Genomic DNA, 24731 nt, shown 5'->3' with positions numbered 1-24731 from the left:
TTTTTGGTAGAATGACACTTTATTCCATGAACATCAGGCTTAACACAATTGTGTTTAATTAAAAACAAATTAACTTCGCACAGAATCTTTAAAAAGACTTCAAAATTTATGGTATGTTGCCTTAATGAAATACGGGTAAAACTATTTACAAAATTCAAAATAGTTCCTTCTTCCTATAGTGCAGAAGGGTATTACTCTAAACACCTATCTCATAAATCACTTACAAGTATATAAAACAACCACAAAGACCCTCTCTACCAAGATTTTACGCACGCATCTTACATTTCAGTGTCTTTCACCTTTCATGGACAAGTATATCAACCGTGCATGCCTGCCACAAAAGGACTTGGGCATGTGTTTTCACACCAGCACTAGAAATGAAGACAGCATCAACTGATGAGTTGAATAACATCAATATTCGCTTTTCAAAAAATTTAACGGTTTTTCAATCCAAAAAAGTGTATTTTGAATGTAATTAAAACTACAAAAATTGTCTCACCCTCCTTTTAAATATAAACGACGGGTCTATTTCAAGTCTAGATTGCTCTGTAGACATGATGCTGTGATTCAGTGTCATTTCTGAAAGTGCGGTGCCCTATTCCTTTGTCTTTCTAATCCTCCAATGTTTACTTAAATTTGATTTTGCTTATTTTTCCCATTAACTGCATTTGAAAAATATCTTTTAGTATGAACTCTGTTTTCTAAGCTATCGTTTTTGAATATTATTCCACATTTATGACATTTGTAGGGTTTCTCTACAAATTCTCTTAAAGTTTAATCAACTAATGCAAGGTTTCCATCTAGCATAAAATATAACCTTTTTTTTCAGAAGAAAAACTCGTGTGCGCTCTGGAGACTTGTATTTCATGAAAGGGCTTTCAACAGTCATTACATTTATAATAACTTTATTAGGTTATTAAGAAATTATTATTAAAAACTCTGATGTAAAGATGTGACCAGATCCTAAAGGCTTTGCCTATTTTTAAATATTTTTTCTCAGGTATGAATGCTTTCATGTACAGTCAGGTGTGAGAACTGGGTAAAGGCTTTGCCACATTTTTCACACTTGTAGGGTTTCTCTCCAGTATGAATTCTCTTATGTACAATGAGGTTGGAGGACTGGGTAAAGTTCTTTCCACATTCTTGACATTTGTAGGGTTTCTCTCCAGTATGGGTTTTCTTGTGTTTGGTAATGTCTGAGAACCACATAAAGACTTTGCCACATTCTTCACATTTGTAGGGTTTCTCTCCAGTATGAATTCTCTGATGTACAATAAGGTTGGAGGACTGGGTGAAGTTTTTTCCACATTCTTCACATCTGTAGGGTTTCTCTCCAGTATGGGTTTTCTTATGTTTAGTGAGGTCTGATGACTGCTTAAAGATGTTGCCACATTCTTCACACGTGTAGGGTTTTTCTTCAGAATGAGTTCTCTTATGATTAGACAGGCTGGAGCAAGTTCTGAAGACTTTCCCACATTCTTCACATTGGTAGGGCTTCTCTCCAGTGTGAATCCTCCTGTGTTCACTGAGGTGTGAGGACTGGGTGTAGGCTTTGCCACATTCCTCACACTTGTATGGTTTCTCACCAGTGTGAATTCTCTTATGTTTAGTAAGGTCTGAGAACCACCTGAAGATGCTGTCACATTCCTCACATTTGAAAGGTTTCCCTCCAATCTCATTTCTCTGATGTTTGGAAAGATTTGGGTTGTGGTTAAAAGCTTTGTACCATGTTTCACATTTGGAGAGTTTCTCTCCAGCAAGAAGCATCTGCTGATTAGAAAGGCTGGAGCAGGAGATAAAAACAGTGCTGTACTCTTCATACTTGTAGGGTTTCCCCTCAGGACCACGCTCATGTTCAGTCAGGTGGGAGCACTGGTTAAATACTTTGCCAAATTCTTGACATGTGTAATGTTCCCCTCCAGTGTAAATTCTGTTTTTAGTAAGGACTGAGCACGGTTTAACAACTTCATCACAATCTTTACACGTGTAAGGTTTCTCTCCAGTGTCAGTGTTCTCATGTCCTATAAAGTGTGAGCACTGGTTAAAGGTTTTGCCACATTCTCTACATTTTTGGAACTTTCTTCCAGTGTGAATTTTCTGATGTTCGGTTAGGAATGAGAACATTTCAAACGATTTGCCACATTCTTGACATTTGAAAGGTTTCTGTCCAGTATGAGTTATATTGTATCTATGTAAATTTGAAAAATTATTAAAGATTTTAACACACTGATTACATTCAAAGATGTTGCTATGGGTAGTTGATGAACACTGGTTAAGTCCATTACAATGTTTTTGCAACTTACACTCATCTAAATTTCCCCAGTCTTTCCTTAAATGTAAATTATCAAGGCCACAATTTCCATATGCTTCCAGTATTGATTTTGGGAATGCATCTTGTATGCTCTGCTCTGGCAGAAGGTCTTGGGTAAAATGAGAGGACATAGCTGAAATAAATAAATAAATAAGTTACCCCACTTACTAGACACAGATGAAGACACTTTATCAGTCTAATCTATAAAATAATACTGAGTATATCAGCAAAATGGCACAAAATACCACAGGCCCTAATTTCTTTACAAACATATAAACGTAACAGTTAACTAGTGAGAAAAAGCATCTGAACTCTAAGAACCACTTCAGAGTCTGCGGCACAGCAGGTCAGCACAAAGCAAAGAGCCACATAAGAAGAAGAAAAAAGAACTTTGTTAGGTTCCCCCCCGCGGCCCCTGCTCCTCCGCAGTAAGCATAATGCCTTTAAGAGTAAACCCCCAACTCCTGGCTTCTTCCAAAGAGAAAGAAAATACTGGCACAGGTGTTTTCACTTTTGGCCTTTTCAAGCTTTGGCAAAGACCGGTTTCTGCCCCTCATGAGATGGAGTGCTGAAAGAAATGGGGGTCCTCTGAGTGACAGGCTGGGCCTGCTGAGACCAAGAGGAAGTCCCTGTGACAGCTGCAGCACCAGCAGCAACAGGTGGACCAGGTGACCACAGGCCACTAAGAAGGAACCCGAGAAACCCTCTTTCACCGAAAAGCACACACGCAGCTCCACATGAGACACACCCTCAGCACGCGCTTAAGAGGCTGCTGGAATCTGGGCCCATTTGTTCTGGACTTCCACCCCGGCAGAAAGCCACATGATAGAGGCTGTGGCAGGAGGCTTCTTGTTAATGCCGGAATCTCGGCCAAAGAGTGTATTTACAAAGTATTAGGGTAATGCGGTGCAATCAAAGAAAGAAAAAAAGGTCAGAAGTCAACTCTAAAACAATGGAGATGCATAAATTAACTGAAAAAATAAAATTATCATTTGAATAATGCTCGATGAGTGAAAATGGGAAAACACAAAACTAAGTAGAATTAGGAAAATGAGGATACCAAGAAAAAGATACAAAGCATAAAAAACAGATTGAGAAACTGAAGGTATGAAAGGAAATAATTACTGAGAAATTCTCAAAAGTGTGAAAAAAATATTAAAAAATCAAGAAGCTAAACACATCAACTAGCATAAACAAGAAGGGACATAAGGCACAATATAAGCAGTTTCAAAAGTCACAGAGGAGAAAGGAATCTTGAAAGCAGCAAGTGAAAAGCCATGTGTCATTTATCAGCATGCTCTCATGAGATTACCAGTGAGTTTGTCCACAGAATCCTCAAAGCCAGGCTGGGCGTGGCAGCTCACACCTGTAATCCCAGCACTTTGGGAGGCTGAGGCAGGCAGATCGCGTGAGCCCAGGACTTCGAGAGAGGCCTGGGTAGCATGGTGAAATCCCATCTCTACAAAAAATACAAAAATATTAGTCATGCGTGGTGTTGAACTTGTAGTCCCAGCTCCTCACAAGGCTGACGAGGGAGAGTCACCTGAGGCTGGGAAGTTGAGGCTGCAGTGAGCCATGATCACACCACCGCACTCCAGCCTGAGTGACAGAGTAATGTAACCGGGTTTCTGGGGTGCCGGTGAGGCAGAGCGCCCCTGAGAGAATGTTGTAGGTTCTTGGTCTCCGCCCTCTCAGGAATGAGAGAGGGGAGAACAGCAGGTGGGCGGTAAGCTTGTAAATACCGAACCCAAGAAGTGTTGCAGGAAGGTGATTTTATTTAGGTAGAGAAAAGAGGGGAAGAAAAGAAGGAGAGATAAAAACTTCCACGAAAAGTGTGGAAGGGGACTCCACAGGGGAAATCCAGGGTAGAGAAAAACAGCTTCCAAGAGAGTGTTCGTGGAAGGAGATCCAAATATGGAGTCCAAAGGGGTGTGGAAGAAGGGACTTTTACCTGGGAGGAACCCCTCACCTTCTCTAAGACCCCAGGCCAATGAAAGGAGTTCCTTAGAACTTCCACTGGAGTGATAGACTTTGATTCTTCCCCGCCCGCAGGAACCATTAAATCTCCCGGATGGAGAGAGATGGGAGGGGGCCACAGCGCTGGGAAGCTCTTCCCCTTAAAATTACACCCCCTCATGGACCCGGTAAGAGAATACATTCCCTCAGTAAGACCCTGTCTCAAAAAAGGGACAGCTTTGAAGCAAGAAGGGAACTGGATGAGATCACCTAATTGCTGAAAAGAAAACTTCCAAGCAAGAATAATATATATAACCAGTGTCTCACAAAGTAATAAAAAACAGACTTTCTAAGATAACCAAGGGCTACAATGTCAAACAAGAAATGGAAAAAGGAACCCTTCCCACTGAAAATAAGGCGATGCTAGGAAATAATATACAATTACGTCAAAATACATAAATATATGAAAAAGATACGCATGTACAGGAAAATAAAATTCTGTGGTACTATAACAATGGCGCAGAAATCACTTTTAATTATCTGTAATTGGAAAGATGACAGTAGAAAAATAATCATAAATATCTGTTAATGGATACACAACATTAAATGATTTAGTGATATCAGTAACAAAGTTGAGGACAGATTTAATAAGAAAGAATTTTTGTAGCGCCTGTGGTCCCAGCTACTCAGGAGGCTGAGGCAGGAGAATCGCTTGAACCCAGGAGGTAGAGGTTGCAGTGAGCTGAGATTGTGCCACTGCACTCCAGCCTGGCGAAAGAGAGAGACTCTGTCTCAGAAAACAAAAACAAAACAAAATTTTTATATACAACTAAAGTATTTACCAGTATAAAATGTCTTCTTATAACGGTAATATGTTTAATATAATTTCCATAATAATTGCAAGAAAATATTCTGCTAAGAAAATATCTACACACAAAAGAAAATTAAAAAGGAGTCAAAGCTTATTATACAAAGTACAAGACACAAAAGAGAGAGAAGGAAAAAGCTACAAGAATCGAGGAAAGAGGTACAATGACTAAAGAGCATTTTTCATTTCAGTAAACTGTTTACTTAGGGTCAGTTAATCAAAAGGCATATGTTAAATAATTTAAAACCAAACCAAGACCAAACTACAGCTAATCTACAAGAGACTCACTTGAGATCTAACGACAAAAAGACTGAAAGTGGCAAGCTGGAAATGCACATTTCATGCAAATGTTAATGAAATGAGAGCAGAAGAGGTTACAACTACATGATGCAAAATACATCTTAAGTTAAAAACAGTCATACTTCATAAAACATACTTTAAGTTAGAACTCACAAAAAACAAGAACATAAAACAATGAAAAAAGGACAATACGCTGGGACCTATGACAAGCGTGTGTATATTCATGTGGATATCTGGGTGTTGACGTAGCCTCGTATTATATTGCTATTTCCGGCTTCAATTCTGCAAGTTCTTTATAAACAAATAATTACAGCATCAACAGTAGCATACTTCTACAACCCACTTTCAATAATGAATCATAAAGCAAGCCTTAATAATTTTATGGAGGACTTGAAAGCACTACCAAATAATGACACCTCACAGACACAGAGAGAACACGCCACACAACACCAGCGGGAGGCACACTCTTCCCAAGAGCTCAGAAAACATCCAGGATAGACTACCTGGACAAAACAAGTCTTAGCAAATTTCAAAAAAACTGAAGTCTTCCGCATTATTATGTATGACCAAAATGAAAAGAAACTGGAAATAACAAAGAAAAACAAAAAAAATTCACAAACACATGGCAATTAAACAACATATTTGAGCATGCTCTTGTTCAAGGGTTGAAATACTTAACATTGCAAAGATGGTCACACCATCCAATGCAATCTACAAACTCCATGCAATCTCTTTCAAATTTCTAATCCGATTCTTGGCATAAATAAAAGCAACAGCCCTAACAATCATAAGACATCTCAAGGGACCATAAAGCACCCAACAATTTTCAAAAAGAGGAACAATGCTGGAGGTATCACACTGCCTGATTTCAAAACACATTACAAGGCGACTGTAATTAAAACAGTTTGGTACTGGTACAAAGACATACAAATAAACCAATTAAACAGAATTGTAGCACAGATTTAAAAATGAAACACAGAGAAATAAAACTGTAAAACAGGCCGGGCGCGGTGGCTCAAGCCTGTAATCCCAGCACTTTGGGAGGCCGAGGCGGGTGGATCATGAGGTCAAGAGATCGAGACCATCCTGGTCAACATGGTGAAACCCCGTCTCTACTAAAAAAAATACAAAAAAAAATTAGCTGGGCATGGTGGCGCGTGCCTGTAATCCCAGCTACTCAGGAGGCTGAGGCAGGAGAATTGCCTGAACCCAGGAGACGGAGGTTGCGGTGAGCCGAGATCGCGCCATTGCACTCCAGCCTGGGTAACAAGAGCGAAACTCCGTCTCAAAAAAAAAAACAAAACAAAACAAAAAAAACTGTAAAACAAATATAACAGCTAAAATACGGAATTTATTGAATATCATGACCTAAACCAATATATTCATGAAAGAAGTCGTAGAAAAAATATATAGCAGAAAAGCAGTACAGGCATTATTTCAAGAAAAACATGCTGTTAACTTTCCAAATTTCAGTAAGATAAAAATATTACTAACCAAGAACACTTGATCTAGAATAATTTTACTTCAAAAGAACAAGGGAAAAATAAAGACTTTCCAAAATAAATAAAAAGACGAGGGCATTCACTGCCACTAGTACAGTTCCACAAGAAATGCGAAAGGTTGGGTGGGCACGGTGGCTCATGCCCGTAATACCAGCTTTGGGTGGGCCAAGGCAGGAGGATTGCTTGGGGTCAGGGGTTAGGAATTAGCCTGGCCAACATAGCAAGACCCCATTTCTATAATATATAAAAAAAACTACTGAAAAGACTCCATTATGTTAAAAATACAGTGACGCCAGACAGCATTATAAAACCATCTGAAAATATAAACGTCTCTGTTAAAGGTGGATACGTAAGCAGATACTAGTACTTTACTCTAATATGATGGTGTAAAAACTCAGGATGCTACTATATCTGAAAAAATATCTGCATATATCTTTGCTACCACACACAAAATATATAATGATTTGTTACGTTAATAGCACACTGGAGGGTGTAAAGAGTTAGTTTTTGTATTCAATGAAGCTGTGAGATTAAAATCTGTATTTATAACTTTAAGGTGTTTTATGTACTTTCCCTTTTTCAAGGTGATCACAAAGAAAATACCTTTACAAGGTCTGCAAAACAAAACGAGCACAAAATGAAAGGACGTTCAAACAAAACGCAACCAACGATGAAGACGGTCAAAGAGGAAAGGACAACATGCCGACAAACACAGACGACAATAGTCAGGATGGCGGCAGGAACTTCGTTTCCTTCAGGCGCTATTTTAAACATGAATTAACCTACTTAATGAACAGAAATGAAATAGCTGAGCCGATTAAGAACATATGCTATCTACGAAAGACTCTAGCCTTAAATAGTAAAATAGGCTGAAAGAATTAAAAAAAAATTCCATGCAATTAGTAACCACAATCAGGTGGGGTGGTTATCATTATATTAGACAGACAATAGACAATAATACATCTTAAGTCAAAACTGTCACAGGAGACACAGATTAAGAGCATCTAACAGTAGACTGTGCCCATTAACCAGGAATCTGCAACTGTTTATCTGTCTACATTTCAATCTAACATCAGGACTCCCAGATACATAAAGTGATATGGAGAGAAGTGAAGCAAGACGTACACAGTAACACAAGAAGTATCGACTCTAAGACCCCATTTTCAACACAGAACAGAAAATTACACAGAGCAGTAAGAAAGCCTGGGCAACACTACCAACCAAATAAACTTAACAGACATGTACAGAACTCTCCAGTCACATGAAGCGGAATATGCTGTATTCTCAACTGCACATAGTGCCTTCTGTTAGAACACAATGTCTCCTTAAGACTGAAGTCACACAACATGTTTTCTGACCAAAATGTAACTATACTAGAAATCAAAAGCAAAAGCGAAACCGGCAATGCCAAAAATTAAACACCCTTGAACATACATTCTTGCTCAATGGTCAGATAATTGTTTTGTTTTTTTTTTAAGATGCCAATACTGCCCACAATGATGTACACATTCAATGAAATCTCTATCAAACTGCCAATGGTACTTTTTGATTCTTTTAATCCTAAAATTAGTGTAAGAACAATAAGTGGCCAAAACTCTTTACAAAGAGGCATTATACTTTCTGATTTCAAAACATACAAAAAGCTATAAAAATAAAACAACGTGGTACTGACACAAAGACAGATAACTAATGATGAAACAGAACAGAGTCCAGAAATAAACCCTTGTGGATAAAACCAAATAATCTTCCATAAGGTTTCCATGATCACACAATGGAGAAAAGATTCCTTTCAACAAATGATGTTAAAAACTGGATATCTACATGGAAAAATGAATATTCTTCCTTGTACCATATTCAAAAATATTTTAAATGAAAAACATAAAAATAGAATATAAGTCTTAGAAGAAAACATAGATCAAACGCATAAGCGCAAAAAAAGAACAGAAAAACTGAACTACATCAAACTTCAAACTTTCTGCAAATCAAAGAACACAATGAGTGAAATGAAAATGCCACCCAAGAAATGGGAAAAAATACCTGCAAATCACAAACATGACAGTAGTTAATACTCAGAGTATGTAAGAAACTTTCACAACTCAAAAACAAAAATTAAGTAACTTGACTTAACAACAGATGAAGGACTGACTGAAATCTCTCCAGAAAAGATATGGAAACGGCTGACAAGCACTTGAACGAATGCCCAAATTACTCATTGTAGAGAAATGCAAAACAAAATTGCAGTGAAGGTATTCCTAACAGTTATTAGAATGGCCACTGTTAAAAAGATCCAAATCTGTCAAGGATGTGAAGACACTGAAAACCACGTGAAATGCTGGCAGGCTGCAAAGGATGCAGCCACAAAGACAGATAGCATTGGCCAGGCGCGCTGCTCACACCTGGAATCCCAGCACTTTGGGAGACAGAGGTGGGTGGATCACTGAAGCCCAGGAGTTCGAGACCATCCTGGACAACATGGCAAAACCCTATCTCTGGTAAAAATACAAAAGTTAACTGGGTGTGGTGGTGTGCACCTGTAGTTCCAGGTACTCGGCAGGCTGAAGGGGCAGGATCACTTGAGTTCATGGGGCAGAGGTTGCAGTGAGCTGGGAACCACTGCACTCCAGCCTGGGTGATAGAGTGAGACTCTGTTTGAAAAACAAAAACAAAAACATAAATGTTCCTCAAAAACTTAAACATGGAATTATATGATCCAGCAATCCTACTTCTGGGTCTCTATCAAAAGTATACAAAGCAACTCAGGACTTGGAAGAGATATTTACACACCCATGTTTATTGTGCTACTATTCAGAAAATTCAAATGGGGGAAGGCTCAAGCGATGAACACACACAAAGAAATGTGGCATATACATGTAGGGGAACACTATTCAACCATAAAAACACTCATACGGAATTACAAAACACTAAGAGAAGTGTTAGTCATAACATCTGCCATGAAACAGTGATGTACCATTAAAAAAGAATTTGCCTAGTAACTACAATACTCAACTGTGGCTGTGTAATCATGAAAAGCAGGTTATTTTGAATCACTCTTTGAATCACCGGCATGCAGTGTACAGCAGTAAAATTTCAGAGAAAATGCACGACAATCATTAATGAAAGACTCTACTGAGAACATTTTAATGTTCTAAGAAGACACTAAAGATAATTTTTATTATATGTTTACTATACTGGTGCTATTCTGCAAAGTAAAAATGCTGCCATACTTTCAGAAGCAAGGAATAACCTTACATTTCTAAAGAAAGAGTAAAATATAAATCATGTAAAATATGGTGGGAGTCACTGACATAAAAAATAAACATTTGGGAATAAATCATATTACCATTTATATACAGATTGGAAAAACAGGATAAAATGCTATGATTTCTTTTTGCCTGCAGTAATTTAATAAACATGGAGTGCTTACTAAATAATTTAATTCAGACAGAACATGCTAATTTCTAGCATACTGTTTTGAATATTAGAATTTGAAATTACAGATAAATGTGAAACAGAACAAAAGAGAAAGTGAAAATGACATAGAAAGGTGGTGAAATAGGTGGACCCAGGCTTATATTAACCCCCACAGCAACAAAAATGTGTCAGACTGCTGTGGATGGAAACGCCTTTCCCAGAGAGCCAGGCTCCACAGCTCATGCCTATAATCCCAACTACTCAGGACCTCAGGGGGAGAGGCTCACTTGAGGCCAGAAGTTCAGAACCAGCCTGGGTGATACAGAGAAACCTCATCTCAAAAAAATACCTGTAACGGAGCTTTGGAATCCAAGGAGGGGGTTGTAAAATTCTGCTAAAGACCAAGACTAAAGATCCATTGAAAATTATCAAAATTCCAGGGGCCTTTTTCACAGTAATAGAAAATATAATTCAAAAATTTATATGGAATTAAAATAAACTTGGCATAGCCAAAGCAATCTGTAGGAAAAAGAACAAGGCGAGAGGCATAATATTTTCTGAGTTCAAACTACGTTGTAAGACTACAGTTGTAAGAACAGGATGGTATGTGAACAGAGAAGAAAACTGACACAGAGACCAATGGAACAGAATGGAGAGCCCAGAATTAAACTCCTGCATATCAACTCAACTCATCTCTCACAAGTGTGACAAGAACATACAATATAGACAGTATAGTCTCTTCCACACTTGGTTCTGGGGAAACAGAATACCCACAGTCAAAATAGTGAAAAAAGTAATTTTTCTTACCCCATACTCAAAAAAATTAGCTTGAAATAAAGACTTAAATGTAAAACATGTACCCTTAAAAACTCTAAGAGAAAACCTCTTTGATACTGGTCTTGGCAATCATTTATGTATGACACCAAAAGTACAGAAACAAAAGTAAATATAAACAAGCTGGAGTGTATTCAACTAAAAGGCCTCTGCACACCAAAGACAATGTACAATCAACCTTTTTCATATTAGAATGGCAAATATCAAAAATAAGTCATATATTAGGTCTTTCCAAAAGTAATTGTGGTTTTTGCCTTTTAAACGGTAAAAAACACACTTAACTTTTCACCAGCCTAATAACAATGTTGACAAGGATGTAAAGCAAAAACAGTTCGGTAGTCATTATGAAAACCAGGAGGGAGGCTATTTCAAAATAAAAAAATGTAAACCCACCCTACAGTGCAGCAATCCCACTCTGTATGTATCACTGAAGGAAATAAAAGCAGTACCTGAAGAATTATCTGCTCACAGCTCACTGCAACATTATTCACAATTGTCAACATAGAAAAACAACCTAAATGTCTGTGGATGCTGAATGGATAAAGAAAATATGATATAAATAGACAACAGAATATTAGTCACAGAAAAGGAATGAAATCCTGTCATTCAACACCATGGATGACTGTGAAGGACATGATGCTGAATAATCTCAGCCAGGCCCAGAAACACAGGGACTGCATGTTCTCCCTCAGACGGGACATCTGCAATGGCTGAACTCACAGGAGCAGAGGACAATGGTAGTTGCCAGGGCCTGGAGTTGGGGAAAATGAGATATTGTTCAAAAGGTCCAAACTTTCAGTTGTAAGATGAGTTTTTGGGGAATCGAGTGAGTCGTGTTATGAATACTGTTAATAATGTTTTCTGTGCTTAAAATTTGCTGACAGTAGACCTTAAGTATTCTCTCTGCAAGAAAAGGTGATTATGTGAAGTAACAGATTTATTCCTTAATGTGATTGCACTAATTATTTCACAATGTATACACATATCCAATTATTACCCTGTCCACAATGTATACACAATTATTTCTAAAATAATCTGTTATACATATGCCCATATATATACACACACCTGTATATGTGTGTGTGTGTATATATGTGAATGGATAAAGAAAATATGATTTAAACAGACAATAGACTATTACTCCCCCATAAAAAATAATGAAATCCTGTCATTTCTATGTTGATATATGATATATACACATACATGATATATACACACACATATAAACATACACACACATACATACACACGAATGACACAGTCCTGATAAGCTTCATACTAAAAAAGAGGGAATTATAAAATGATAATCATAACTATTACAGTTGGGCATTGGGGAATATAGAGTTCAAATGACCAACCTCAGTTCATACTAAAAAAAACACAATTTTGAAGTAAAATAACCAGATTATCTCGTATTGGGGCAGATGTTTAGTGTTTGGAGAAAATGACTGCGTATAACTTTCAGTAGACCCCCATGTGAAACCTCTGTACAATACAAAATCGTAAAGCTGAAAACACACAACATCTGTTTGCGGGACTTGTGGAGTTTCTGAAGCAAACACCGTCACCGCCCCTCTCACACATTTCAGACCTGATGCAAAAGGAGAAATGAAGAAACATTTCACACAGAGTTCCTCAAAAATGTGCAGGGACATGCATGTTCTCAACAGCAGAGGCCAGGCCAGCAGTGAGACCACACAGGTCCTTACTCGGCAGGAGGAGGGCTCTGATGTTTATTGTGACCTGAAGGAAGATCGCTACCTGGGAAGCGGAATCTGGAGAAAATGTAAGAGAATAAGATAGAAGATGCTCCCAGGGGACAGCCAGAGAAGGAAACCCAGGCTCTCAGAACCCATCTCTGCCGGAGCGGAGCTTCCCAAGCCACATGTCAACGTCTGGCTTCCTCCGCGGCCCCTGGACCTTTCGCCTGGATTACCGGCTTCGTTAAGTCCCACCCACCTGGATGTCCGTCTACTGCCTCCCGTCTCTTCAGATTCCATGGTGCTTTTCTTTGCTCCAGGCAGGTGATCAGGCCTGGCTTAGAGACAGTCAGACCTGTTTTATTAGAAAAAAAGTGACATTATGCTGAAATTCACCAATTACCAACCTTGTACTATGCTTAGCAGAGTGAACACTGTAAGAGATTCTAGAAAAGTAATCCAAAAATGATTCCTGACATAACCTTTAGAATATTCAGTAAGCATTTTAAATCCGTGGGTTCTTAGTTTCACCACTCAGTACTGCTGAATCAAAACTCGGTGGTGGAAATTTGATTTTAACATGCGGGCAACAATATTTCATGCCACTACATTTCTGGAATTACCACTAGAGTCAAAGATACAGATCAGCTGAAAAAAAGGTTTATGGCAAGATGAACCACATTTTGATGATTTTTTTTTTTTAACGTCAACAAATCCCCATGGTTTTCTTAAAAGCAGGGATCTGAAACTCATTCATGCAACGCAGAAACTCCCAAAAAAACATTCTGCAAAGGAACGAAAGCAACTCTTTAGGGCATATGAGGAGTTACGTAGTGAAGTCATCCTCACCAATGGAGAACAAGTTTCTGTAGTTCTCTAACATCACATCTCTGTACAAATTCTGCTGTGCAGGGTCCAGGAATTTCCACTCCTCCAGGGAGAATTCTATGGCCACATCCCTGAATGTCAACACTTTCTGAAGAAGAAACAACAACAACAGCAAACACTTACCAAGTGGCTTTGGGCAGAGTTCTTAACTTGACTCCAGGTGAAATGAGCGTGTGAAGAGAACTGGTTCTGACTTATACAAGTGGTGGGAATTATACAGTAAGGTAATTTTTAGCACAAGAATTTTCTCTAACATTCTCTCTAGCTCTGAGGAAACAGAATTGCGTAAGATCCACACAAGCAGTGTACACGGAGTACTCTCCTGGATGATAAAGTGTAAAATCAAGGGCATCAACAACGGCATGTCCATTTTTGAGTGCCACGTTTACTTCATATGAATAAGGCATGTCTATTTCTCAGACAGGAAAGTCATGGAGAGTCAGAAGTTACCTCTTAAATTTAATGTGGCCAATAAACTAGAGGTCTTGTGCAGATTCTGCTTCAGGACATCTTAGATCAAGCCTGAGTTTCTGAATTTCTAACATGCTCACCAGTGATGCCAGCTCTTTGGGTCCAAAGCCAATATTGTGTCAAACATCCTGTAAGAGGCAGAGCCTGAGTTTATCCCAGTTTTTATGAACCACAAACAGAGATGAGATTCTTTATCTTCTAAAGCAAGGCATATGCAAAAAGAATCTAAGAAGCGAAGACCTTTCAGATTAAATGTGATTATTTACACACATTAATCAGTAAATCTCCTCAACGTACTTAACAAAAAAGAGAAAAAATAATTAAAATCTACAATGGAAAAATCTGTCAGAGAGCTCTTTAACCAACTGAATAAAATGAACATCAACTGTAATAGGACAGATTTTTATCATGTGCCAATGCACAGAGAAGACATAGTACTGGTGTGATGCTGGCCAAAAAGTAAATTATAATCTGAACCTAATCATAGAGAAAAATCAGTTTTATGTAAAGTTGAAGAGACAAGTCTCTCCATGTTCTGTAATCCCTTTCCTTTTTTTCTTGACACGGAGTCTCGCTCTTGTCACAGAGGTTGGAGTGCAGTGGCATGATCTCGGCTCACCGCTACCTCAGCCTCCCTGGTTCAGGCAATTCTCATCCCTCAGCCTCCTGAGTAGCTGGAACTACCGGCATGTGCTACCACGCCCAGCTAATTTTTGTATTTTTTTTTTTTTTTTTTAGAAGAGCCAGGGGTTTTACCATGTCACCATGTTAGCCAGGCAGGTCTCGAACTCCTGGCCTCAAGTGATCCACCCGCCTCAACCTCCCAAAGTACTGGGATTACAGGCGTGAGCCACTGTGCCCAGGAGTAACCTCTAATTGTGTAATAAAACAGTCTTTCTTTAGCACTCTAAAAAACAAGTGTCTTTTCATTTTTCTCTTTTCCAGAATGTTCTGCGTTATTCTGGGCAATAAATGCCATCTGGTTTAAATGTTTATTTTCTTAACCCTGTTCTGCATACAACTGATGGAGCATCCAGATGAAACCTAAACGGTGCATGTTTCCCTTCTTCACTAACATCCAAAAACCACTCCCCATCCTCAGAAGAATCTTGTGTATCCACACCTTCCCATGGTTCAGTGCCACAAAGTGAACATTTTTAATACTGCAGGTCATAAAGTCATGGCGAGAATTCTTCATGGCATATAAGAAGCCAAGGTGAAGATAACACAGAGAAGGCTTTGGTATATAGAAAAGAAATATTTTCAGCAACTTTCATTATTATAAGAAAAAAAAAGTAGTTGAAACAAACGTATCATACAGAAACACCGCAATCAGAAAAGTAAAGGCTTCCAAATTCTAACACATGACATTTCAGGAGCAAAAGCAGACACAACCCCTGACCTGAGATGCATTTACCTGAGCACCAGCCATTTCTTTCTCTTTCTCCTGCTTCTCTGGAGTTTCCTCTTAGGTAAGATTCTCTGGACAAATCACAGCTGCGTCGTGAGAATATGCCTTTAAGGTGTCAGCACAACCCTTTCACCTGCCACCACCACACCCATCAACAGAAAGACCTAGAAACACAGGAAAAGTCCACGCTTTTCTGTTCTTTATTGAAGAGATTCAGGAACAGTAAACTTCTACCTGGACGTCTAAATACGGATTTCTCTTCCTGCTCTCAGGTACCCTCCCTGCCACAAACAGCAGCAATTCTGCTACAGCGACAGGAATGTAAGCTGCACTGAACCGCCCCTCTGAAACCTAAGCAGAGAAGGCCCTGTGACCTCCCTTTGGAATCAAGGCTGAACTCAACTCTCACAAAAGCATCTGAATCTCCTCGTAACTGACTGGTCACACCTCAGAATCCTGAGGCGTGTGACTCAAAGAGCACTGGTGCTTCCGCCCAAACCAACAGAATCTGCAGGCAGGGCATGTTTTCGAGTTGCCCATGTGATTTAATCAGAAGCTGGCTGGGAACCATGTAGCTAAGCCCAGTTTCTCAAGCTTCAATGTGCATAGAAACCATTTGGTAATTTTGGTCCCACTCTGGATCCTGTGCTTCTGAAGATTACAAAGGGCTCATGGGCTGGATTTGTTAACAGTTCTGCCATGGACGGTGACGCAGCTCGCCCGGGACCTGTGATCGTTTGCGCTCAGCTAAAGGAAGCGACCCTTGCGCAGGCCCTGACACCCAGCCCTCTTACCACGGCACAAGTTCTTTCTGGTGCAAATAGAAACGGCCCATCTCCAGCCTGAAAGATTACGTTATTTTATGGCTCTTTACAGTTTTCCAGGGCTGGAGAAGGAAGCAATGTCTGAATCTGTCTCCATCTGAAAGCTGCACACACATATGAATGCAGTGTCCATGAAGCAGGCACTGCGTGCTCCGAACATGCGCCAGAGCACTGCGCTGGGCGCCTCACGTCATGTGAGTTAATGCCCGTCACAGCCTGGGTGATGGCACCAAGTGTCCCGCAACTGTCAAGATATAGACCAACGGCCCAGGCTTTGCATTTCTTTTTGTTTTTCTACCGTTGACTTTTCAAAAGTGTATAAAGCTCCATGTGGACCAACGGAGTGGACGCACAGAGGGAGAAGTCTAGTGCAGAGGCATTTTCCATTGCCGTGTTTACATTCACTTTCCTGTGGCTTGTGAAGCAGCTATTAGGCCCACAGGACTGAGAAACAGGTTGCTGTATGAGCTATCTCCAAAAGCACTGGTGTTAGTAAAAAAAAAAAAAAAAAATTAAGGCCCAAAACAGACAGTGCTTTGATCCCATTTATCTGCTTTGGGGTTTCAGAAAATTATCAATATCAGTTCTGGAGAGGCAACAGGAGTCACCACCCAAATCTCTGATTTAACTCTCTAGCTAACTCTATCGGAGGAGATTCCAGGGTGAGGCCAGACCTGAGTGAGGCTACAGGAGAGGCAGTCTGGGCATGTCTGTGCAGGGAGAGGGCGCTATGCAGATTCTGATCTCTGTGCTACTAAGTATTTACAATTCTGTTTTTCCTAAAATTGCCCCCCAAAAATTTAAATCTCAGGGTTTGTAGAATCTTAATCTATGTAACCCACTTCCCTGTCTATTTTATCACATAAAATAACAAGTAATTTAACCAAAACCTTTAGAATTTTCTAGGACATATATGTTAGAAGCTAATATTTATTTTTAGCAGGGCAAAAGCAACAGAAATAATGATACCACCACCACCTTTTCTGTCTATGGATATCCCTTCAACTGGTGACATCAGAACTCACAGCAACCACTGGAGGAAAATGGTCCAAATGAAGCCTCAGCCCCTTTGACCACTTCCTTCTTTGTGCTAACCCCCTGAGGCTAAATTCAGTTGTTCACCCAGTTACTGGAAACAGAAAGCCTCTGGTCTGCAGGCCGTGACTGCTTGCCTTGCCTTTCTAATGCTACACAAGACGGAATCAATTCGTTCACCAGTTTCAAACTCCAGGTCTCATTTTTGTGTTTTACTCAAGTATCAGAAAACTGGAGTAATTCCCATCTGGATACCAAGGAGGTTTCTTCTCTGAGGGGACGAGCACACCCTGGGTGACTCATTCCTCTTATTCTAAGACAGAAGCACAGACAGCTCATTTTGTCATCCCGCGCCCGGTCTGCACGCGCACCTGCAGACGGATGTCCGAAAGACTCCAGGCGCGGGTGACAGAGCTCCCGTGACCCTGCATGGACGCCCTCTGCAAATCTATGGCGATCCAGGCAGGAGAGATGCAGGCGGATTCTGAGTAGAAAATGGAAAAATTGGGGAGTGAATTTTCTTCGGATATTAAATATAAATATCTCAGTATGAACAACTTTAATATACTAGTCATGATGTAGGTAGTATTTAAAAACTTTGTAACTTTAATTCAGTTACAACACTTTATATTTCAAAAGAATAACATTGATATTAAAATTACTGGGGCCGGGCGCGGTGGCTCAAGCCTGTAATCCCAGCACTTTGGGAGGCCGAGGTGGGTGGATCACGAGGTCAAGAGATCGAGACCATCCTGGTCAACACGGTGAAACCCCGTCTCTACTAAAAATACAAAAAATTAGCTGGGCATGGTGGCGCGTGCCTGTAATCCCAGCTACTCAGGAGGCTGAGGCAGGAGAATTGCCTGAACCCAGGAGGCGGAGGTTGCGGTGAGTCGAGATCACGCCATTGCACTCCAGCCTGGATAACATGAGTGAAACTCTGTCTCAAAAAAAAAAAAAAAAAAAAAATTACTATTTAAGGGTTTTTTCCCAAAATAAATAGTTTGCCTTTATATTCACGTTATTGTAGAAAATATTGTTTAATTTAAATGGATGCAAGTTGTCTACTAAAAACGGTATATAACTCTGCTAGCTGTTCCTAAGTCATGAATAGAAAAGAAGGTGTAGCCGCAAACTCCCCGGTTTGGCTGACACGCTCGGCTACCCTTGCTCTGGCGGTGTGAGCCCCTCAGCCTCAACCTGCAGTGGTCACTGCAGATGACCAGCCTCTGTCCAAGGCTCTGGCATCCTGCACCCTGCATCCCTCCGCATCGCTGAACTTTGTCCTCAGCTTTGCGCTCCACTGCCGTGTACTCTTCATTCTAAGCAAATCAGTGTCTACTTTAAAAGACTGAAAATGGAAAAAAACAAATATCTGCCAAGTAATGGTTCTCAGGCCCTAAACAAAGACAATCCTGAATTAAAAGAATGACAAAAGACTTGGCTGTTTAAGTGACTCAGGTGTATTTCAAAAGAGCAGAGAAAAAACTTGCAGATGAAAGTGCCCTAAAGTAAATCTTTTCAGAATTGGGAGAAGAAAAAAACCTTTTCCTTATTTTCGAGTGAGAGAATTAAGCCTCTTATTTCTAACTGGTATTTGTTCTCGCAACAACGAGGTCCAGGGCCATGGTCCTGAAACTCTGAACATCTGAATTCCGGCAAGCACTAGATTCACGCACCGAAGGGGTGGGCCGGCCTTGGGCACAGCAGGTGCACACAAAAGGTGTTTGTGGGCAAAACAAATCAAGAGAGACAAAGGCGCTCTCCAGGATCCAGGGTGGCAAAGAGTGCCAAGTCAGCGGCCCGGGTGGGGCTGTGACCCGACGTAGCGCTGTGTCCCTGTAGGCCGAAGAGAGTACCACTGGGGGGTCCCGAGTTGGTGGCAGATGTAGGCTCCTGCAGCAGATTCCGTTTCTGGAGCTGAGGATACACCAGGGGTCCTGAAGGCACTTGGGTGGGTTTTGGGTGGGAAATTCTAACTCCAAAGGTGCTGTACTCAAATTCCTGAAGGGGATGCCTAGTCTTTGAAGGGGTGTGGGCAAGTCAGCGTTCCTGAGTGGCTGGGAATCGTGATGACAGCTGGGGAGGAGGCTGTCTGTTCTAAGCACCTCTTCCCTCCAAGTTCTCAGTCCCCTCTCACCCTCAGGGACCCAGAATCACAGGACAAGGTGCAACGTGATGGCCTGTGTGCAGAACATGGCCTTGCTTTCCCAGACACCCAGAGTCTCCCTCCAACCCAGGCCCAAGACCTGCCTTTCTCCTGACGCGAAAAGTGTGGTGTTTGCTGAACCCCAACCAGTTCTTCGACACCAACTGACTGCTTAACTTTTTCTTTTCTTTTGAGACAGAGTCTCGCTCTGTCGCCCAGGCTGGAGTACAGTGTTGCGAACTCGGGTCACAGCAACCTCCACCTCCCAGGCTCAAGCGATTCTTGTGTCTCAGCCTCTCGAGTAGCTGGGATTACAGTGGTGTGTTTTTAGTAGAAATGGGGTGTCACCAAGTTAGTCAGGTTGGTCTCCAACTCCTGGCCTCAAAGGGCTAGGATTACAGACATGAGCCACCACGCCCGGTCAAGTGTGCAGTATTTTAATTCTGACACCATTTAGAGCCAGCTCAGATCCCACAAGTTCAGGACTCAGTCCCACAACACTGCCCTACCACGGATGCCAGTCACAAGCCTGGGATAACCATTTATACTTCTGACCTACTGTCTATAAACTGGGTACTCCCATAACCTCCTGCTGAGTTCAGCAATTCGATAAAACTACTCAAAGAACCAGCAAAACACTGTGCTTGCATTTACTGGTTTACTAAAAAAGATACATACCAGTAATGGCCCGGAAGAGCTGCAGAGAGCAGGGGAACGCCGTGAGGAGGAGGAGTGCCTAACGGATTCTGGTCAAGAGCCCTGAGGAACAGAACTGCTCCTTCCTTGTGTTCTCCAGGGACAGCTGAATCAAGAGAAACCCCTTTCTATGAAGACTCAAATGACGCTCCCTTTGTTACCTACCACATAGCCAGATACAGAGACCTGAAAATTCCCATTTTTTTCCTAATCAACAATCGGCTGAACAATTCTGTCTTCAGTGGTCATAACAAAATACTTCTCTATCGAAATCTGCTAAAATCTCTCTCCTTCCCCCAAGTCCCTCAATTTTGACCTACCCTCAGTCTGAGCCAACATACAACCCCTCTTCTTGCCCCTCCCAAGAACACGCTGATTTCAGAGTAAAACATTCTATGATCTAGAATCTGGTTTTCCCACCCTCTATCCTGTCCTCCCTTCTCCCTATAAAAACACAAAAAAGCCCTAGTCTGCCTAACTTTGGAGCTCTTCAAAGGCCTGATAGATGGTACCTTCTCCCACTTGCAATCCTCCTTTAGAGTTCAATAACTTCCAACCTAAAGCTCCATTTATTTTATTTGATGAAGTCTAGAAACAGCCCCAGGATAACAACAATCCCACACCCAGGAAGACCTCCCCAACTCCCATCCCAACTCCAGCTGCATCTGCCTGTGGTCCCCAAGGCCCCCAAGCTCTGCAGCTTCTCTCTGTAGAAAGGCTCCATCCACGGTTGCTGTGAGCAGGCTGGGGCACCCACAGGGGAGGCTCCTTGGGAGGCACGAGCTAGGCCTGGGGTGTCTAATCTTCGGCATCCCTGGGCCACAGGGGAAGAACTGTCTTGGGCCACACATAAAATACACTAACACCAATGACAGCCGATGAACTGAAAACAAATCACACAAAAAAATCTCATAATGTTTTCAGAAAGTTTATGAATTTGTGTTGGGCCACATTCAAAGCCCAGGGCGGCATGCAGCCCAGGACTGCGGGCCGGACAAGATTGAGCCAGGCCTTCAGTTGCCTTCTTTTGCAGGCTCAATACTGGCCTTAGCTTGTAGTCACTGTTCTTGGGCTTCAACTTCCCAATCAGGGTTATCCACTTAGTTTTAAGTAAAAAAATACCCAGTGTTGAAAACATCCAACAAAATCACTCAGTTTACAGAAGAAAAGGAAACTGTAGGGCGCTCACACTTTTCACATCAACAGAAAAAGCAAAAGTGTTTATTGCTTTCAAACAATGAACTTATTCTTTCCATAACAAATCAAACAGTAAACAATCCCTGTGAACACTTTTAGAAGTGCTAAGTTCATCTCCTACAACTTGGCATAAACTCCGAAATCTGGAGAAAGGATATAAAGCAGAGATATTCACTATAACAAATTCACCCTGCAAAAGGAGGAGCTAATGTTTTGATGAATGTATGTAATTCACCAAGTAGTCTACCATAATTGTTTGTAGAAAATGTAAACATTCTCCACAGCTATCAAAGAAGCATTTTATTTTCCCTGGTAGCATTCCCAAAGCTAAGCCCTAGGATTCTGCTGGAAATCATTTCCCAAAAAAGAACAGACCCAGGTAACTTTCTACATTTAATCACTCTGTAGAAGAGAAAGCTACACATGACTAGATATTTAACTTTTTTTTCCTGAAATGGACCTACTTCATGTCCTTTGTAAGTATTTTCTTACCTTTCGGGCTCTACTGATAAAATGCAAATTTACGATTAAAAAACCAAAGTTGCAGTAAGTGAACAAATTATGTCAAGGTGACAAGACGGACAGTGGCAGTGCTGACTGCAACAGGCGTGTCTAATGACTTGTGCCACGTCAGGCTATTCTGTTGTTGGGGAGATCCTCCCAGCTGCATCCTGTTCACTAAAGAGCTCAATGACCCTTCCCATGTACACTACACTGTGCCCCACTGAGTAGCCCAGGTGAATTCTGCTTTACAGGTTTTTGCACCACCTCATGAGGGTGGGTTTTTCTTGTCCTTTGAAACACTTTGTCTCCCTTCACAAATCTGAGAGAGTCCAAAGGACAGAAATGATTTCAGTCTTTTCCCCCTGACAGCAACATCTGATTGGCTGATCAGCAATGTGTCTCCAAGGATTGAAAGTTGGGTCGGGTGAAGACCATCTTAATGTCCCATCCAAGTGGTTACCTCTTTAGAGGAAGAGTGGACCAGACTTCTCTCAACCCAGGGAATCCAGCTGCTCCCTGGAGAGGCCACATTTCATACCTCAGGCTGTCCTCTGAGAAGAAATAACCCAGGGGCTGAAATCCACCAGATGCTCCAGCAGACAAGGCCATGGTGGGCATCTTTTGTTAGCCCCGGACAATACGGAAACCGAAGGAAAAGTCCAGAGGGTGCCGGAGAACAAATCACCCTGTAAAGCTTCGAAAGTGGAACCTCAAACCAAAGACATTCTGATAAGGTGTCTGTGCCAAGGAAAATAAAAAGGAGGAGAGAGAGGCACAAAGATTTTTTTACAACAGTGCCAGGGGATGATTCTCCGCTTTCCTGTCACGTAGAATGATTACAAACAGAAATGTCTTAAAAAGTGCCATCCAGGCAGGGCTCACGCCTGTAATTCAGTGTGAGCACTTTGGGAGGCCATCGAGGTAGATCACATGAGGTCAGGAGTTCAAGACCATCCTGGCCAACATGGCAAAACCCCGTCTCTACTAAAAATACAAAAATTAGCCAGGTGTGGTAGCACATGCCTGTAATCCCTAGCTACTTGGGAGGCTGAGGCATGAGAATCACTTGAGCCCAGGAGGCAAAGGTTGCTGTGAGCTGAGATAGCACCACTGCACTCCAGTCTGGGTGATGGAGTAAGACTCCATCTCAAAAAAGGGAAAAAAAAAAGTGCCATTCAATGCATTGTGAAAAAAAATGATTCATTAAAATACTGTGCCTAAAATTACAGCCAAGGATGAATAGTCGATAATGTTGTGAATTAGAAAGGGGAAATTAGCATTTGGAAACGTCTGGAACAAACAGGAAATTTAGGATTTTACTGCAGGCCAGAATTAGGCCTGAAGAACGTGGTGGTGGTTTTGAGACCCCGCTTGAAATACATCTGGGAAGTGCAGGGAAAAACCAGGTTTCTGTTTAGTGTTAAAATAATTAAACAGCAGGCAATCCAACTTAAGTGGCTCTAGTGCTGTGGGTTCTTAAGCAAAAAAAAAAAAAAATGTAACTCAGATGCGTTTCTTGCAAACGACTCTCTTGCAGAAACAAAACTGAGGCTTCATCAACCACGAACCTCGCATTGACCTCTGATTACATGACCAGACACTTTCAACCTAGAAAGCTCAAATCCAGAGACGACATAGCTGTACCCAACCAACGAATGAATGTGGCTTGCTTCCTGATGCACCTGAGGAAAGCCTTTCCTTGAGGGCCGGCTACACCCAAAAAGTATGGTTGGGTCCTCTGCCATTCAGGACCCTCTCTTCGCTCAAACAAAACCCCTACGCATTTCTGCAGGGACTCCCTCGGGAGAAAGGCGGGACGGGGCCCCCACAGGTCATCCTGCTATGCACAAACCACCCGCGGAGCCGGGATGCGCCCTTCCTGACTCGGGGAGACGCGGGTCTGCGGGCGAAGAGCTGCCGCGGGAGACGGGCCTGAGCTCGGGCAAAGCCGCTCCGCAAGGATGCGCCGGGAGGCCGCCATGCTGCGGCCGGAGGGGCCTCGGGTCCGCGGGGCCCGGAACCCGCCCGGGCGGCCCGGCTCCTCCGCCGCCGGCACCGCGGGCTGCAGCCCGCCCCCGCCCGTGTCTCAGGAGGCCTGGCCGCCACACTCACCATCTCCTGGCTGCCAGGGAGCCCGCGTCTCACTTCTGGCGCTCCCGGTGCATCCGGGTCACAGGGCCAACGGCGGGGACAGGAAGTGGAGCTCGGGCCGGACAAAGGCCCCGCCAGATCCCGGAAGCCGTCCTCTCCCCGCCACACGCGTGCCTGATTGGCCCGTCCCCGCCCCCGCGCCTCTGATTGGATAGGGCCTCACGCCCCGCCCCCTGAGGCCCTGAGTGACAGGAGCTGTAATCGGACAAAGGGCCGAATGAGAGCAATGACAGGTGCCAGCTGCGGCCTTTCGGGGCACGGCTTCCTACCTGCGCCGTCCGGCCGCACCGAGAGGATACTTGCATTTCACCCTGTGACTGTGGCTGGGTTCGTTTATAAAAATAAATGTGTGTTATTCACCCATGGAAAGAAAATAATGACAGTCATTTCAAATGTTCATATTGTATGGCCTTCCTGGCTTTTGGTTCTTTGAACAGACAGCCTGAAATTTCAAACCTCTAAGAATTAGAATGTGAGCCACGTGTGAATTTTAAATTTTCTAGAAGCCACAGTTTAAAATGTA

General features: G+C 41.9%; 1 protein-coding gene across 8 annotated transcripts; it reads right to left on the bottom strand.

The window, feature by feature from the left end:
- LOC116546032 (zinc finger protein 195) lies at positions 1-24331 on the bottom strand. 8 transcript variants are annotated; one of them, XM_032272395.1, is made up of 7 exons: positions 24170-24281; positions 16447-17995; positions 15659-15738; positions 13732-13858; positions 13142-13237; positions 3624-3770; positions 1-2444 (listed from the first exon to the last, which is right to left on the bottom strand). In XM_032272395.1, exons 3-7 carry the CDS (start codon positions 15671-15673, stop codon positions 997-999), a joined length of 1833 nt encoding a protein of 610 aa, XP_032128286.1. In that variant the 5' UTR covers positions 15674-15738; positions 16447-17995; positions 24170-24281; the 3' UTR covers positions 1-996. The 8 variants fall into 8 exon arrangements, with proteins under 8 accessions (XP_032128286.1, XP_032128284.1, XP_032128285.1 ...); XM_032272393.1 differs by having other exon boundaries at positions 15659-15816; positions 17883-17995; XM_032272394.1 differs by lacking the exon at positions 16447-17995 and having other exon boundaries at positions 24170-24323.
- Positions 24332-24731: the final 400 nt, after the last annotated feature.

This window comes from Sapajus apella, unplaced genomic scaffold (assembly GCF_009761245.1).
Source record: "Sapajus apella isolate SASKATOON/1434 unplaced genomic scaffold, GSC_monkey_1.0 scaffold507, whole genome shotgun sequence".
In the NCBI taxonomy this organism is placed as follows: domain Eukaryota; kingdom Metazoa; phylum Chordata; class Mammalia; order Primates; family Cebidae; genus Sapajus; species Sapajus apella.
The sequence above is the reverse complement of the archived record's forward strand: the minus strand, read 5'-3'. Positions and strand labels throughout refer to the sequence as shown.